Here is a 19,058-nt window from a genome sequence, read left to right on the forward strand (position 1 = left end):
TCTTTTGTCTTTTTTTCACTTGATTTTTGCCTTTCCTAGTTCTTTGGGAGGTTGCAAAAAGGCCAACTAGAATGTCGACTGTCGAGACGAGTTAACAACAGAAACCAGAACCTTAGAGACAGTATCAACCAATAAATAGCTCATGTCAGCACATTAGATATAGACCGAGCCATAAAGCTCTTGAACTCCGCAATCAGGGCACGGTTATCTCCAAACTCCTTGTAAAAAGCAAATATCAATTTCCGAGAATGATCCCAAAGTAACCCTTCTCCTGAGACTTTGATACTTGCGTTAGTGTTTTAACTCAAATCTGCCTTGCATACAAGACATCCAACGAACCACTTGAACTGTTCTTTTTGGTAGACGCTGAATTCGAAAAAATGAAGAGACACAGATATTCTCAAAGCCTAGCAACTGTGATAATTTACTGCAAATAAAGCTGTACGTGAGTGGGCTCAATATAACGAAGTGAGAGTTGGAGAGGACAAAACAGAGGTAAATGGGGAAAAACAAGCGGCAGAATCGAGTAGATGGTATCCACCCCCACAGGGAGTTATCAAGTTAAACTCTGATGCAGCTTTGGAGCAAAAGGAGAGGAGAATAGGCTCGGAGGTGGTGGCCAGAAGGGAGGATGGGGAGATGGTTGGAGCTTGGGCAGGAGGTGAAAGGAGAGACGGAAACCCAACAGTGGAGGAAGCCTTAGCTATCAGAAAAGCTGTCATCAAGGCAAAGCAGAGGGGCTGGAACAAAGTGGAAATCCAATCTGATTGTAAACAGATGGTTGATAAGCTCAAGGATAGGAATAATGAAGACCCAATTACGGGGACTATATTAGCTGATATACTGATGTTAAGCCAAGAGTTTGATGAATGTTACTTCTCATTTGTTAAAAGAGATGCTGTCTCACAAGCTGGCAAAATTTGCCATAAGCCTGTATGATGAAATTTGTTGGAAGGAATCTTTTCCAATATGGCTTACTAGTTTAGCCAAAAAAGATGTAAGAGCAGTTGCTCCTCCAACAGTGTAATTAGTTTTCTGGAAATGGAATATGTTATCGTTTTGGGGAAAAAAAAAAAAAAAAGTCCATGGAAGAACAGCAAAGCACAACGAGAGACCATATTAAATCCTCTGCCATGAAGAACGTCATCAGTGGGAACAAATCCATGTAACAGCCACCAGTTTAGATTCTTTAGAAAAGGTATTCTGGAGGGAAGATTATGATCCCAAACCAGCCTACATACCTTGGATACATTCCTCCCTCGCCTCTCTAATTTCTAGGCTGAAGGAATAGAAAATTTTATTGTTATCGACAGTCTCCACAACATCAGACCTTGTCTTATCAGAATCACAAGGCAATTGGGCAATCAAAGTGACCAAATATTGAGGAATAAATTGAGACAGCCGTGGGCTATCCCAACCTGCCACAAGTATAAATTCAGCCAAAAATAAAGGGGAAGGATTGCCAACATCACCAACTTCTACCAATGGAGAATCAATAACCCATCTATCTATTGAACCAAAAGTCAATTATAAACCAGCCTCCAAGCACCATCTAATTCCGGATTACGCAACATCTCCAATTTCCATACGCCGTCTCCAAATAAAGGGACCACAATTCAATTAACTTCCATCGGCTGTAAACGGCCAATGTACTTCTGAAGCACAAAACTCAGACAAAAAGAGCTATTCAACCTCAATTGCCACCAAAGTTTCAACACTAAAAGCATTAACCACATCGTGCAACGAACGGACTGCAATTCATCCTCTTCAACAGGATACAACTTATCCCATGACAGACCAATCATGACAAAGAACTAATAAAATGCATTCCAAGACATTTCCGCTTGTTTTTACTCATTTTTCTTCAGTGAAAACACGAATAGAAAGAAGAAACAAAGCGGGAAAAATCAGCATCATATACGGCACCTGGAAAAGGGATATAACATGTAAATAATATATTATATAAATTCAACAGTGAAAAGTCGTCTGGTCTCTATCCATAGATTACATTTGCAAGACGACATTTGAGCATAAAAACCAGAAACTGGGGCATGTAAAAAGACCACAGAACTACTCGAATACTTGTTTAAGATCACAAAGTCCCTAACTGGATTCAGAATGTAAATGTCCAAATAACAGACTACAAACCACCTGTACAACCATATTTTCATGAAACAAAAGCACATTTTATCAGACAAATTATGTTAGTCAGGCCTTCCAACCAAAATTCATGTTATCATCAAGATCACTGCTGAGAAATCCATTTTCCGCAAACTCATGTGGAATGTCAGGTACCATTTCCTCTGACAAATGAAGACTACGTGGAAGCTCAGAAGATTTCTGGTTGAACCCACTACTTGCACCAGCTGCAGAGGATTCACTATTTGAAGCAACTTTGAAACTGTTGCTTCTGCTTGGAGCAGGTCCCATAACATTACTCGTTCCATTTCCAGTCGTCACGCTTCCTGTAGAACTTTTATTCCCAAATGCAAGTCCATCTCTTGACACACTCCCACCAAGACTCTGACACGCAACAGGCTGCTGAATTCCACTATTATCCTGCATCAGTTGCTGCATCATGTGCTGTTGTAACGGCTGACTACCTTGCACGGCATTATTTTGCTGCAGCAAGGCTAAACGCTGCTGCAGTGGTGGCTGTTGCAGATGGGAACCTGAAAACCCACCAATTGGTGGATTCTGCAAGGTTCCTGGAACTGCACCTGAAGGCCCTTGAAATGTTGAGGACGGATTCTGATTAGAATTACTCAAAGAAGAAGATGCTTCCTGATGCAATGAACTACGACTTGAGTTCATTGAGTTCTGTCTCATGAGCAAGTTTTGGTAATTTGTCAGGGCAAGGGCGGCTTGTGCTGACCCACTTAAACCACCTCTACCCACCATGTGCTGAGTATTGCCCATTTGGTTGTTTAATCCAGGATGCAGAGCCATTAGCTTATTCATTGTACTTCGATCAGTTGGCAGACTCTGAATACCTCCCAGCTGATCCATTTCCTGAACCTTTTGTGCCTGAAGCTTGGCTGCATTGCCTTGTCGGGGAAAGTTTTTCAGGCCCTCTGCAAATAAAGATAGCACATCACTGCCAAATAGATAAAACGTATCCAGCATCACAGAAAAGCTAAGGTACTTGAATAAATTGGGTTAATAGCTAACAGACGTGGCAAAAAAAATTAAAATCATCAATCCATAATATTCTTTCCCTCCTTAGCCACAGAATCTCTTTGAAGCTTTACACATTAAAAACTTCCAATGCCAGCAAGGGAATAAGAGGGTAAAAGAAGATGATTACCAATAGGCCCAACTTTGTTTTCTCTGCAAAAATCCATCAAGTCTTTCATGCTATTGACAACCTCTGATATCTGTCACGTGTTAAACACAGATAAGCATAAGAAATCTGAAAGCAAGAATAAAGGTTTCCAATCTTGTCAATAAAACCTTGACACATGCCTGTAAGCATCGCACATATCTCTTGGAGAATCCTAAATCATTAAGCGATTGCAACTCAAAACTTCTGGCAAGCTGACGGCCAGCTGTCACAACCCTACAATACATGACAGTCCAACACAATTTGAGTACTAAAGGAACATTAAGAGTGCTCATAAGTTCACAAACAAGTTCAAAGTTGACAAGCATCAAAAAATTGACCATAAGCATGGGACCACAATTCTCTAAGCAGCCAATTCACAAGGTACAAAATGAGAGTTGTATTTTTAAGCATAATTCACCCACATGTTACTGTTAGTCTGTAGATCTTGCTGACAGACACCCTCTCCTCCGCTTTCAGAGATTGTGCTTTGGCACTTTTGTGCAACCTGTAGTAACTGATTAACCTGCAAAAGAAAAATGCTTCATGTATTGAATGCAGAGATGAATATAAATCAGGCTACATGCTCTGAAGTTGACTCAGATTATAGTCTCAAAAGTCAACAAAACTTGACAAGGAAAGACGAAAGTTCAATAGCTGCACAATCTACATTTAACTCCAGTGTCAGAGAGAGTAAAGTGCAACCACACTAGAAATTAAAAGAGGGGCCCTAAATCAATATTGAAAGTGTGAACTTATTTTTTCAAAAGACCAGACATGTTTCACAGAGCAAAATCCATCATGACTTGCCAAGAAATGGTGTTACTTATGACTGCAAAATCTGTATAAGAGCAGCTTCACAAAATAAACAAAGAGAACATTGATAACCAAACATGAAACAGCAAAAGAAATCTCAACATCATCAGATGGCACTACGTAATGCGATGACATTGAGCAACAAAAGTCACCTCTTTAATCCTGCAGTCACTGATCAACAAGTTGTTCATACTTTAACTACATACCTGTGGTGCAACCAATCTACGCGGAAGCAACTCCTCATGACGTCGTGCACAAAATTCCCATGACAATATCTGATAACAAAAAGGAAGAAAATCTTAACAGGACAGAAAAACAAGATAGATAACATCAAAAGACAAAAGACACACTTACTTCTTAATTACCTTTAAATCAGGGGCGAAAATAATACGAAGCTGACCTTCACGAACCACCCGTAGTTGCTCATATACACTTTCTTGAACTGCCTTCACATACTCCAGCATCATTATTCCTGAAGAAAATCTACATTCGCGCGGCAAATCCAAAAATAACAGCTCATCGATGACCCCACTTCCAAATTTGATCTCGTTAAGTCTGGGAAGCACTTCAAAAGTTGCCTCTGTTGAAACCCACCACACATAACATAGAGACCGGTTAAAACATACAAGTAAAACTTGTATTTGTTTAGAAGCCAAAGAACTGCCTTCATGTCACAATATTTTGTACACAGAAACTGGTGACTCCACGTCATCCATGCACAATTAAGTGACATCAATGTCATTTGAAATGTGTAACATAACGATCGAACTATAATATGTAGAGTTACTGGTTTAAAGCCAGTTCCTATCTATTTATCTTGCAAAGCAGGAGGAGTTGGGGAAAGGAAAACCAAGGGTGTGGCTCAGTTGGAAGGGAAATGTTTCCAGATGTAGTATTCAACACCCAATACCACTAGAATGTTTCTATTCAATACAAATTATCCTCTACTAGCTCACATACGGCAAGTATATGACATGCCAGAAGACATTAGAGAGAATTGATTCACCAAAGAAAAAGGTACAAGGCTCACATTCTTGAGGTACTGGTATCAATTAACATATTAATACCCCAGAACTGTAGTCTAGACAATTCCTTTTTATCCCCTAACTGGCCAGATGAGAGGAGGCGGGCAGTTTTTAACCAAAATAAGAAAATATAAAGGCATATCAAGGATGGAATGTCAATGATATATCTAAGGGATTCCCTGCCAAACTTACCAAAACCTCTTCCAGATTTTGAACCACAAATATCACATTGCCATGCATCCTGACAAATAGAAGAAACGGAAACAATTAGCATAATAATCAGGGATGCCACAGGTAACTTTCTGGCTTTTCCTTTTTGGTTTTAACTTTTTCCTCGAAGAGGAGAGCAGTCGGCAGGACCTTAATAACAAATACCAATTATGAGGAACAAAATTCACATCCCTAAAGAATCATGATTTACATACTCCAGTTGGGAAAGGGTACTATCCACTTAAACTTTACATAATTATATGTTCCATGAGATCCACAAGGATATCGCAATCCAGATATAAAAGCGCACCATAACATTACTGATCAACCCGCATATTTTGACAAGGAATTTGAACAAACAAATTTGCAATAATCTTTTTCACACACAACTCAAGTCACAGAATGGTTAAAGAAAAGCAAGTTACACAGGTAAATTAAGTACCATGGCTGCCTGGGGAAATACTCCTAGCGAATGGTGTCCAACATTGTCATATAGCGATAAGCACCACCTCTTTTTAGCACGGGGAGAGTAATATTCTGAAACGAACTTCCTCCAATAAGCAATGCTGTTATCCTGCAAAATAAATACGTTATAGAATAACAATCCAAGCCAAAAATCTAATCAGACCAGACTCTTATGAAACTCATACATTATTTATTCCTTAAAGCATACATTGCAGTTATATTATCTATGAATCAAGAAGGACAACAAAGCCATGTAGTAAGGAGCATCATGAAATATTTTGCAAGAAAACCACTGATATACTCACTGCAGGTCTTTGACGCTGGTGGTATAGATATTGCATCAGCCTACGAGAGCAGACACCACCATCATAGGGTCGCTTTGTCCCAGATGAAGGTGTTGCACCCTGTTGTTGAAGCTGTTGTCTTAACTGCAGTTGCTGTTGCTGCTGCTGCTGTTGCTGCAGCAACTGGGCTCGCTGAATTGGTGGCATGGACTGTAGCAGTTGTTGCTGCTGCTGCCTTAATCTCTGTTGCTGGATCAAAGCTTGCAACTGAGGGTTAGGGTTCTGCAAATGCATAGAATCCTGTCTATGCAGCAATTGCTGAAGTACCTGCTGTTGGAGAATATCTTCCTGCTTAATGTCCAATCGAGGTTTCTTTTGCAACTGAGACATGTAACCAGGATCTTGGATTAATGAGCCTGGGACCCGTGAACCATTAGGAAGTTGAACCTGCCCAACCCGTGGTGTTGGTAAGGATGTGGCACTTGAAGCACCTTGATGGTGGTGATTTTGCTGTAGTTGTTGAGCATTCGGATCTTGATTTGAGCTTGGCTGCATCACAGATGATCCATCCATAATTGAAGAGCCAGATATACTAATATTATTGGATGAGAAAGACATGGGTGATGCAGGCAACCTCATGTAAGACTCTGTATTAATGCTTGCACTTCTCTGGAGATGGGGACCTCCTGAAAGTCCCGAATTTGCATCAGTGACTAATGAGCTAGCCCCAACACTGGGACCTGAGCTTGGTACGCTATTCAAGACCGTATTACTAACATCACCAGATACAGGACCCAAATTGGCCCGTGCACTTCCCGGGATTGTACTCGATGAGTTCCCAAAAGACGAACTCAAGTTAGAATTACCCACAACTTGGGACTGACCATCTCCAGGAAAAAAGATGCCAGAACTGGAAGAGGAATGTGCCAGTCCACCAGCCACCCTGTTAGGTGCCATGGGAGGCACCGAAGCACGGTGGCTGGGATCCAGATAGCTGTCTAGTGCCAGCCCTTCTGCAGTACTAGCGCTCTAAAAAGAAAAACAATGCACTCGCACCCAGCTTGAGGGATCTCTGAACTTATCTCGCAAAAAGCCCTAAACAAGAATCCCCTAAAAGTACAACTACAATCAATCCTCACCAACAGCTTGCAGCATCTACAACTTGTCAATTACAGCCGCAGAACTAACAAACGTCCAAAAAATTGGTAGATCTACACTAATATCATGCAACCCTACTCGCCTGTGGAAAGATTTAGACTGGGTTCTACAGAGAAGCACAGAAAAAGAAACCAATAAAACATCAGCATCAAAGCAAGTAAAAGATAAGCTAAAATTCAAAAACTAGCCTAAATCACTTGACACCACCGCACGGTAAAATTCACAAGTACTCGTATTTGAGAAACCATAGCCTTACTTGAGCTCATATCTTGGGATTTACTTGAACTTAAAGAATCCCCAATTGTACCCACAAAACCCTAATCATGAATAAGACAACCGAGAAGAACAGCATCTTAAAAACCCCAAGGCCAGTACTCTTCCAATCAAGATTGTACGATAAGCAATTGCTCAACCAACTAACTCACTCACTTAAGTTAAACACATCAATAAAGAAAATTTAAGATTAAGAGCTCCAACAAATCAAAAACCCCTCAAACTTAAGATTACTCCCAAAAAACTACTAAGCTAAGTCATAAACCACAGAAGATAGTCAAAATTTAATGTAATCTCAACATGAATCACAACCCATATTGCAACTTTAATCAAAGATCGAAAACATTCAGAAAAGGGGAAAAAATACAACGTTGCAACAAGAAAAGTAAGTAATAGAAACCCAAACTTTACAGTTCAAATTAGCTCAGTAGATTTAACCAAAAAAAAGAATACCGGAAAAGAAAAAGATCTTAAAAATAAATATATAGGTCTGGAAAAAGATGAAGAACTGCGAACCTGGATAGAAAGAAAGAGGAGAGAGAGAGAGAGAGATTTTTGTTGTTGGAAATGGATGATTCAATAATCGGAAAGAGGAACCAAAAAAAGGCAAGCAAACGGGGGTTTTGGATCAGGTTTATATACCTAGCGGGAATTGCAAAGGGAGGTGACCGGCTGCAGCGGTGGACAACTCTACTGAACCGGCTATAGGCGGTGGAGTCCAAGACACGCGTCGGTTAAATGAATGGGATACTGCAGTCGGTGGTCGATAGCGCGGTGGCGACGCGAGGGCGTCGGGTTTGGAGCGTGACGTGGCAAGATCAAATTTGGTGAATCCTTTTTTTAGTTGGTTATCAGAGGAGCCTAACAGTTACAGGGTAGGTCTGAATCATAGTTATTAAACCCGATCCGGCCCGGCGGTTCAACCAGTCAATCCGGACCGGACTAAATTTGTAATTGGACCGTTTGTACAAGAAATTCGTTGACTTTTCAACGCGGTTGAACCGGACGGTTTTGTAAAGAAACCCTGTTTTTGGATGAAAGTGATTAGAAAATATTCCAATGCTGATTCGAACCTTAGACCTTTAGACCTCAAATATAAAGGTTGAGCGCACTCACTGCTAGCCCAATCGCTCACTTGGTGATTATTTACTCCTTCTATATTATATATTAGATTTTTATTCTTTTTTTATTTCTTCAAAACAAAATTTGTTTGGAATCTTTTAATAAAATTTTATTATTCCCTAAATTCTATAAATTATGAAATGGATTTAAAAAATAACATATTACACAATTCATTTTTTTAAAAAATATTATTCTTAATAACCTTTTGCACTAAAATTCGTAAATAAACTAGATAATTACACTTAGATAAAATTTTATATTTGAAGTTTGGTACATTACTAATTAAATTTAAGTTTTGTTAATTCTTATAAGAATTAATGATTCTATAATAAATTGGACTAATTGAGTATTTACTATAACATAGTTTATTATAGTTTTAACTATATCAAAAATTATAAAATATAATATTTAAATATACATAGTGGCCCACTGATTTGACCACTCACCCACTGGTTGAACCAGTAACCCATTGATCCACCTCTTTCACCGGGTTCCTCTTCGGACCGGGTTTAATAACTATGGTCTGAATGTTAAGAATCATCCGGTATGATAACGCTTCAGCTGAAATCAAGCGGCTGTCGTCAACTGATTTTAACAAATTAAGCCGTCCTACTATTACAACACCATACAGCGGATAATTTAATCCTGAGCAGCTGAGGTCAAATATTTACCCTTTATCTTTTTTTCTCCTTTTTCATATTAATTTTCTTGTTTTTAATTCTTTACTGCACTAAGGGTTGTGCATTGAATTCGAAATTGATAATTCGAAAGTTTGAATTCAAAAAATTCGGTAAATTAAATCTGGTAAATTTTGAACCATTTCGTTTTCAAATTCAAAAGTTTTGAATTCAATTCCGAAATTCAGTAGAATATCGAATTCATATTTAAAAAATTGGTATGAACTTTATTGAAAAGAAAAACCTAAATTAGTCTGTTAGAGGTATTGTACTAACTTACATATGTTATAATGACCTAAATTTGTCAATTTGAGGTATTAAACTATTATCATTATATAATATAATGGCTTAAATATATTAGTATATATACGAAATTTAAATTGAATTAGGTAGCAGAATTTCGATCTCAATTTGTGAATTCGAAATCGAAATTTCTGCTTTTAAGGAGCATGGCCCCAAATTCGAACCAATTTTGCCACTTTCAAATACAAAAAAACTCTGAATTCCTTTCCATGTTTCAAATTTTCGATTTCCAATTTATGAATTCAAATCGAATTCGATCGGAAAATCGAAACTTTTCAACACCTCTATTGGCACTTCCCTAAATAACAATAATAATAATAACTGGAACCATTTCTTTCATATTAATGTTTTCATTTGTTATTGCATCTAGATTATATATTTTTTAATAACAAAAAATTTTGAAATTTAAAATCTACCAAAAAATAGTTTTAGGTGATTTTAATTTTTCTCGGCAAATCACTTATTGTAATTAGTTTTCTGTCAGATGTTTTGCAAGCGAAAACAAGTGCCAAAGGTGCAACCAACTTTATCAAATGGAATTTGAAGGAATCAACATGTATGTGTGAATGATAGACTATAAAAGAAAGGGAAATACATGGTACATTCGTAAAAGTGTAAAACCATAGACACAGTCACGTATGCAGTTACATTTTGCACCGGTAGATAATTAGAGCAACTTGACAATTTTCAGCTTCCCAAGGAAAGAAAAAGTAAAAATTCCAGGATATTCGTTCGTTATGATTCCGCCTTCAATTTTTCCCCCCAGGTTACATTGATGCAAGGGATAATTTCAGAAACCGCTCATAGGGTTTCTAACAATTTCACTCGCCTCTTCTAAAATTTATAAAATTACACGAACCTCCCTTAAAATTAAGATTTTGATAACAAAGTTAGTCCAATTAAAAAAAAGTAATATTGAAAAAATACTTTAAGGAGAAAGATGAAACTTTTATCCCATAACTACCCTTATGTATGTATATAAGTAGTATTAGTAAAAGAATAAAAATAATTAAAAGTTAGAAACAATAAATACACATATTTAACCACTCAAAAAGTTTATATTTAGTAAATTAAACAACATAGATAAGCAAGAAAACTACACTAATAGTTACAAGATTCAGTAAAACAGACTAGTCATATCTTTTAACATTATGTTTTATTATGATTCTTGTAATTTTAAATAGAATTTTTTTTTAAAATTTGCCTTTATTTTCCCTCCTCTCTCCCTTTTTTACATGAAATTATTTTACAATTGTATCCTTTATTTCAATGAAATTACTTTACAATTATTATAATTTTAAGAGTTTCAAATAAAATTGAAAAGAAAGACAAAATTTGAAATTTTTTTTGTTCAAAATCAGGAGAATCATAGCAAACATCATGTTAAAAGAGATGATTAGTTTGTTTTGTTGAATCTTATAATTATTAGTGTTGTTTTGTTGCTTATTTATGTTGTCAAAATTATTAAATGTGAATTTTTGAATGGTTAAATGTATGTATTAATTGTTTATAGTTTTTAATTATTTTTTATTCTTTTAACAATACGATTTATGTACATGCATAAGGGGTATTTATAGAATAAAAGTTTCATCTCTCTCCTTTTAATGTTACTTTTTTTAATCAGACTGACTTTGTTATCAAACCTTCACCTTAAGGGAGGTTTGTGTAATTTTATAAACTTTAGAAGAGACTAGCGAAATTGTCAGTGGAGGTATCTGAAATTATCCCTTGATGCAATTTGGGCACTGCCGAAGTTCGAGAGGTCTATTGCAGGTTGAGCACTATTCACCAATCTTTTCTCCGGTATTGGCGTCGTGGATCACTTGAAGGGTTTGCTTTGGGTCCAGTCCAGCAGGGAAGAAAGCACGAAATTCCTCTTTTCTGGACTGGGCCGCCTGCGGTATCAAGTTGAAAGACATTATTGATGCCACTTTGTAGATAAATTCATCAAGAAAGAAAAGAAGAAGTTGACAATGCTAAACATTTAAAGCATATTGCCCTTCAATTTAATGTGAAATCCAACCACTGATTGCCAAATCATTCAACTGCAGTAATGGTTTACATTTGAAATGATTGCAATTGTTGTAAGTAATCCAAGGGTCAAATTAAAGGAATGATACCGAAAAATAACTGAAGATCGGCCAAAAATTAGGCAATGATGAAGTGGAAATCTTTGTTCAGCAATTCAAAGACAAAAGTTTTGCAGCAATCTTTGCAGTTTATTCCAATGCCTATTTTGTGAGAAGCTATCTGGTTTAGGCCCATTTTCCGTATTCCTCTAGCTCGGTCTCAGTTAGATTACATTACCAGACAATAAAACTATAGTGGACTCCTTTAGGCGGTCTAATATGTTCAGTTTTGGGCCACCTACCTATGATCTGGTGGTTGTGGAATGCAGAGCTTTTATCAACAGTAGAACGGAACTAAAGCGGTGGTGGAATGGTTCACAGAGACTGAAAATTCACTCATCTTTTATTTGTCTTCTTGCTTGTGATCTCCCCGACATTTTTCTTCTGGAGTAAAAAAAAAAAAAATCTAATTTGGTTTTCAACTTGAAACCCCCCCAGAAATCTGTCTCACGCTTCAGTTTATGAGATGGATGGACGTTCGATAGAGGAAATGGGGTAACAAAACAAAAGATTTACTAGTTAATTAATCATCAGCCACTGCACAAAAGCATATGATTACCCCATCCATCAGATTAGACTACTAAAACTGGAGAGCGGTGATGGATAACTGGGGAGGGAGAGAGTCACATTCCAAATCCTTGTCAAAATGGCAACTTGCAAAAGGATGTGAAATCTGTCTCCAACAATTGCAAGCATCATATTCATATACGCGTTAGCGGTTCCAAAAGCAACGGCGAAATGTCTCCCCAGGGTGAAGGTGTAAACCACAAGCAACATGGGATAGAAGGAGAAGCAGGGGCATGGTCTAGGTCTACTACGGACGAGCATCAGCACATTTTTCAAGTTGAAGATGGATCATCAGATCACCACTACTGAACTGATGAGTCTAATTTCATGAAAAGAAAAAAGTATACAGCTTTTGCTTTTAATATCAGCAGCGGGTCGTTTTCATCTAGACGATTTCCATAAGCGGCTAAGTGCGCAAAGTTGACTAGTTGGAATACGAAGGATTAGTGTCTAAATGACGGGACATGTTTGAATTGATTCGCGGATCCTTTCACAGGCAGACAAACGCCACTTGATCTCTTCTTTTGCTTTCATTACCATTCATCACACTGATTTGACTAACCGGTGCTTTAACAGAGGGAGCTCAGTCACGTATTATTATTATTTTATTTTTTCCTGAAAAATGTATAACAATTAATTTGAAAAGCGCGCCTAAAAAATATGGCTGCCATAAAAAATTGTAGTTGTATGTGTTCGCGTGATAAATCTACAAATATCCATTAAAGAACCACAAAGAGACTGTCACCATCTGCCTCAAAAGGCATCAACCCTCCTCTATCTTGCAGATTACTACTACATGCCCTAGAAGGCGTAGACGATGGGGTCTAATTTGAGTCTAGACACTCTTCTAGGCGTGTTATAAAAAAAAAAAAAATTAGATGAACTTATCTGCGGAAATAAATAAACTACACCCTAGCTTTCTGCCCTCTCCCTCCCACGCACAGAATATGCCTAACAATGCCAAATATGTAGGACTCCACTCACAAATCTCCTGTATTATTTTAGTATAAATTACTATGTGATGAAGGGGCCAAATATAGAGCACGCCATCAACAAACTGCCTGTACTAATTATTTTGACGTGCAAAATTTAAATTACATCTCCTTTCCTGGTACCTGAAATCCCAAACATCAACAAGGGAAAAAAAGTATAGAGAACTGGGCCTGTAGTCGAGTGGTCACTGCCCAGCCTTCTAAAGCTTGTCACAATATGTGACGATTCTCGTTGATCATCTTCGATAGAGTTTCTACTCACATCTAATTCCCTTCTCCTCCCTCTAAATTAGACTAGTTTATGTGATAAAAATCCTAAGTACGCTAGAAGATGAAGTGCGTGTACAAAAATCTTCGCCGGCCTTGGAAGCTAGGATGTTCAATTATTGATTCTTCTTAGGTCACTAGCACAACTTCAAGATCGACGACCTTAATGTAGCCATATTCTATCAATCTGGCAATAAAGGAGTGAACGAAGGACCATGCTCCATATGGTATCTCCAAATTAATTTAGTATGCCTGAAGTGGTTCCTTTCTGTTTGGCTCTACTTGATAGTGACGACGACTGATGAGGACTAAATCAATCTCCGTAACTTTAGTGATGAGCTATCAAGATGTTGACAATCCCATCTCACTCGTCATTATCATCCCGTAAACAATTACGAGTATTCCTGGGTCCTGGATTGTAGTAGCTAGCTGAGCTTAATTAGCCGTGGATGGATAAGATGATTGTCATTTCTGTGCAGTTCCTCCGTTAAGGAATCCCAACTTGGGCACGCAATTTGAGGTATCATAAGATTTGGGGTTGGTCCCAGGCCAGCACATCACCATTCTTTCCGTAAAGCCGTCATGTCTTCAACAAAGGGAGCCACCATCTTCCTTGTCGCCACTATTCCCGTAATGACAAAATGGTCAGACTCCTGGTTTGGAGTTTCGACGACGTCACCATCCAACTTTGATCGCGGGCGGTGAGCCGTGTCCGATTCGAAATGTTGCGCTTACGACTTACGAGCATTGGAGCAGTGTTCTTTACGAGTTTCTGATTGCAAAGCACTGAAAAGCCCCCATTATGCGCTCAAGTCTGACCTCTCAACTCTCCATCACCGGTCACCTCCAAGGACTTTTCTAAAACCATCTTTAAGACAATTTTAACAATTAATAATAACGACCTTCTGATATTAGAAACAAAAAAAAAGCCTTTTTCATATTAAATTAATAGGCCAAAACTGTGACATAGGGAATTAATGCCAACACATCAAGTAGCTTTTAAACTTTACAACCCACAGAATTAATCTACTTTTTAACGGCTTAGATAAATGTTAGGCGAGCAATGAGACAATTAATTAAGGATGGCAACCAACCCCAATTCTTTCCCACTTGTGAAAAGAAATACAGACGTGGTAGTATTATAATAATGCAACGGTTAAACGGAATCGGAAATGTTCTTCTTTTCTGTCTTTCCTCTTCTAAACTACTGCCTAATACTTTAAACAGAAGCTGTTTCTTCTTGACCCTCCTTTCTCTTTGTCATGATGCCCTCTTTCTTTAGTTTTTCTTTCTGGAGCAAACAGTGAGCCTTTTCATTGATAAAACTGAAAATCATTCAGCTCAAGCGTCTGCGGTCATACAAAATTTCTTGCAGGCTTAATGGACTGGAAAAGGGCTGATACTGCAGCCTTTATGACTTGTACCAAGAGTAAGATGCATCATCCATGACAAAATCAAATTGCCCCGCCAAACACAATGCTAGGTTCGCGCAAGTGTCTTTATACTAAACAAAAGAAAAAAAAATTTGCACAAATATGTTATTTCATTATTTTTTTTTATCTTGTCAATCATTTTTTTTTTGTTTCACACACATTTCATCATAAAAAATGATATAGTGTTATTTAAAAAAAAAAAAAAATTCCCAATAGCCCTCTATGGAAAAATATTCTTTTTTTTCCCCCTTCTTTAGTTTGAATAGGTTAGTAAAAAAGGTGGGGAAGAAAACAGAACATGCCATCAACTTTTTTCAGTATGCTTGCCTTAATGATGATAAATAGGTAGTTAGCGTGCCAAATATGAACTTCTTCACCGACGATTTGGAATTGAAGCTGTAGGCATGGAATGTATAAGGGTGGTTTGGTTTTAACTCTTAAATCCACCCGAAAATGAGTTTTCGAACTCTAATTGATAAAACATTTTTGTGAAGCTAGCTCAATCTAATGATATTTCAAACTTATATTACTGTCTAAATACTGGTTAAGAAGGCAAAAAAAAAAAAAAAAAGTTATAAAGTCAACAATTTGTCATGTCATATATTTTAAGGTTCGACTTCCCACACAGACGAAACTTGTTTGCTCTTCTTCGATGATGTCTAGTTTTACAAACAAGAAGTTTAATCATATAAAAGGTTCAGAATTTCAAATGAAGCACATAACATGTGGAAAACAGTCCAAACCCTATAAATCCAGTGCCGAGGCGAAGCATGAGACCTGAGCACGAGGTCCAATGTCCAAAATATGGGACAGATTTGCGGCTTGAAAATGGAAGGTCCCCTGTTCAGGTCATAACTCATAAGATAAGATATGGGGTTGTTGCCGTGCATCGGAATCAATTAGCTGCGATCTCATTTTTTCCATGTTTTACTTTTAGCCCCTCGAATGGATAAACACTTAATGCCTTCATTCTTCTTCCTTTCACGGAATGATCAAAGAACAATTATTGCCACAGCTGTATAGTATTTGGTTCCACGTGCATGCCCGCTGTGCATGGTGTGCGTGTACTAAAAATTTCGCGCCTTCATGGTGACGCAGCCGCTCTCTCGGACTCGCTCGTAAATTACAATAGCCAGCCCGAAATCTTCTAAAAGAATGCCAGAAATTTTTTTTTTTTTTTCAAGGACAGACTCCAAGCATTATAAGGGCCGGGAAGGTTTAAAAATGGAACAATTCAAATGTCTTTTCTTTGAAAAGGTCATTTTTAGTCAGAAAATGTGTTCCACTTATAACCTTTTTACATGTTTGATTACCTTTTCTGATTTTACGTATATTTATCAGATTCCAAAAGTACCAAATTAATATTTTTTTTTTTTCAAAAACAAACCTAAATGAAGCACGCGTAGCAAATTTGTTATCATCAAAATACAAAAGGGGAGGAAATTGTGAAACTGATAATTTGCCGTACGTCCTCAATATCCATGGTGGGGTTGAAAGATGAGAATCAAACTCAGAAATTCAACTTATATAATTTGTAGTCAACTTCTTTGAGCTTGAGCTTTTCTAGAACAACATAATGGTGGTATCATTATGGAAGTTGATCCATAAAACTTTAAGCGTGGAAACCAACCAGCGACCTTTGTTTTACTCATATTCAGGCACACTTCATCTGCTATTGGCCGTGAAAATGGTGGAATATTGTGGCTGAATTAATGAACAACGCATGCATGCATGGAGATGGAGGTCATGGGTGGCTTGGAGGTAGAAATCTAGAATTTGACTTCAAATGCAAGATTAACTCGCTCGTATTCATGTTCATGCACTTTCTCTAAATACGATAATCCAATGCACGCTTGATCATGTGCTAGACTTTGAATATTTTAGTCTCTTTCAGCATGCCTTTCCGACGCTATAATCCATCAGAACTTTCAAGTTGAAAAATACAAATTGGAATTAGTAATGAGACATCCAGACGTGGATTTCTTTATATATAAGATGATGACACGTAGTTTTGACCATCAAGATTTACTCGAACGATTTTTTTTTTTTTTTTTAAATGCACCCGCAAAACCTCAATTACATACTATATTACATATTCCAAAAGCATCAACAATCACTAGGGAACTCAGGGGCGTATTAGAAATCCAAGAGGATCTATCAACAGGAAGGAGAGAGAGGAGAGAGAGAGTGTGTGTGTGTGTGTGGAGAGAATGTCTTATCGTGCTTTCTCAAAGCCCAAATTGTTGAAATTTTCATGCAACAATGGGTAGGTGAGAACGCCCCTCATTCTTTACCCAAACCTTGGCTGGTTCGTCTTCCGAGCCTTGGAACTTTAATGATGCTGTGTAACTGTAACCGCAAGCACTAAGCAGCAGAGTTGTCTCTTGGGAGGAAGCCTTCTGTTCGATTATTTTTTGTTCCCTCTAAAGGCAACGAATTCTTACTAAAATTGTCAAACTTAACTTTATTAAAGTAGATTTGATATCTTTATACCGTTGAAAGATAAAGGCACGAGTTTATTTACCCAAAATTCGGTCCAATCCTATGCCAACTGTCAACATATCCTGACGTACGTCACGCATCTCATCCTGATCTTAGAGGAAATGCCCATTAATTTCCATGCTTTTTTTCCAGCGGGTAATAAATCCTCATCATTCATCACTAAAGCTAGTTACATTTATATTGAAATTTTCACCGACATTAGAAGAAGCTACTTGCAAGTCGAAGAGAAAATTTTGGTTGGAGGGGGGGGGGGGGCGGTAAAGACAGCCAAAAAAAAAAAAAAATTTTGTGATATAGGGAGCTTGATGATCTTACACCTGCTTTATTGTGCAGGGTTTTCTTCTTTGTTTAATCGGAATTCTACATGTATACTTCTTTCTACTGTCCTAAATAATTCTACATACAAACAATTCAGGAAAAATTAGTCTAAAAATTAGCATAGGCCATGTAGATTGAATCCAGAACATTAATTTGTTCCCAGGAGCATTTGAAGCCTCTTTTCTAATTGTTAGAAATTTCTTAGAGAAAGATTGCGTTCCTAAATTCTAGCCTTAACCTCATTTGAAACGTCAAATACCCATACTTACTTGGAAAGTTATAATATTGCAGTAGGTATTTCTACTTCTTAAACCTCTCATCTATAGAAAGAATGATATCAAAATGAAAAGGTTTTGCTAAACCTGTCGGGTCGGGAGTTGAGCATGTCCTTGCTGCATGTTTTGCAGACTCTGCACCCACTTCTTTAATCCACATTACAAAAGAGGCAGAATCCACTGGCTTAAGATAGTGATGGCCACTAAATTACTTTTGCAGAGGATATGGCATAAATTCATGTAGTTGGCAACAGCTTTAAGTTTCGTCTAATGTGTCTTTTGAACCCCTACAAAGAGAAGGGGAAAATTTAAAGAAGCAACCTTCTCAAGCAAGCAGTAATTCTTCTCGTAGTTCTCTTTTTCTTTTTTCATTTTTTTAAATGTACTCGAATAGGAGAAGACCTTCACACCCTCTCCCCTTAATTACAAGTCGATTCCTAGGGCAAACTCCCCTTTACGTTGGTGAACAATTTGACTCTGAGGCATCTGAATTGTGTTCTTGTGCCTGTATTTGTAAATATCATTATTTGGATATTAATTAGGCAAATGAAATCACTAATTACGTGAACGCATGAATAAAATGGAATTAAATGGACAGTGTATATGACCAAATGGAGGAGTTAAACTTCCTTATTCAACATTTCCTTTTAAGAAATAAACGAAAAAAAAATAGTATTATTATCACTTTACCCCCTTAACGTTCAGTGTCACTATCAATTTTCGCCTTAATATTACATTTTAGTCACTTTACCCCTAACACTAACGGTCAAATTTAACTGAATATGTTAATTAAAGTTATAAGGCATTTTTAGCTCTTAAAATTTTTATTACTTTACCCCCATAAACTAAAGTTTCATTATCAATTTACCTCTTAAAATTATTTTTAGGTAATTTATCCCAATGTTAAACTAATTTAGCAA

The 19,058-nt window shown here is 37.4% G+C and overlaps 2 protein-coding genes across 4 annotated transcripts; one reads left to right on the plus strand and one right to left on the minus strand.

The window, feature by feature from the left end:
* Nucleotides 1-71: 71 nt before the first annotated feature.
* Nucleotides 72-939, plus strand: LOC113763065. Its single transcript, XM_027306756.1, has 2 exons — nt 72-90; nt 440-939. Exons 1-2 carry the CDS (start codon nt 72-74, stop codon nt 937-939), a joined length of 519 nt encoding a protein of 172 aa, XP_027162557.1.
* Nucleotides 940-1,933: 994 nt separating this feature from the next.
* Nucleotides 1,934-8,149, minus strand: LOC113760827 (probable transcriptional regulator SLK2). 3 transcript variants are annotated; one of them, XM_027303563.1, is made up of 11 exons: nt 8,070-8,149; nt 6,450-7,386; nt 6,144-6,371; nt 5,816-5,947; nt 5,356-5,404; nt 4,504-4,718; nt 4,345-4,413; nt 3,748-3,848; nt 3,466-3,559; nt 3,308-3,377; nt 1,934-3,074 (listed from the first exon to the last, which is right to left on the minus strand). In XM_027303563.1, the coding sequence occupies exons 2-11, from the start codon at nt 7,077-7,079 to the stop codon at nt 2,209-2,211; spliced, it is 2,454 nt and encodes an 817-aa protein (XP_027159364.1). In that variant the 5' UTR covers nt 7,080-7,386; nt 8,070-8,149; the 3' UTR covers nt 1,934-2,208. The 3 variants fall into 3 exon arrangements, with proteins under 3 accessions (XP_027159364.1, XP_027159362.1, XP_027159363.1); XM_027303561.1 differs by having other exon boundaries at nt 6,144-7,386; XM_027303562.1 differs by lacking the exon at nt 8,070-8,149 and having other exon boundaries at nt 6,144-7,977.
* Between the last annotated feature and the right edge of the window lie 10,909 nt (nt 8,150-19,058).

Source organism: Coffea eugenioides, chromosome 2 (assembly GCF_003713205.1).
Source record: "Coffea eugenioides isolate CCC68of chromosome 2, Ceug_1.0, whole genome shotgun sequence".
Taxonomy (NCBI): domain Eukaryota; kingdom Viridiplantae; phylum Streptophyta; class Magnoliopsida; order Gentianales; family Rubiaceae; genus Coffea; species Coffea eugenioides.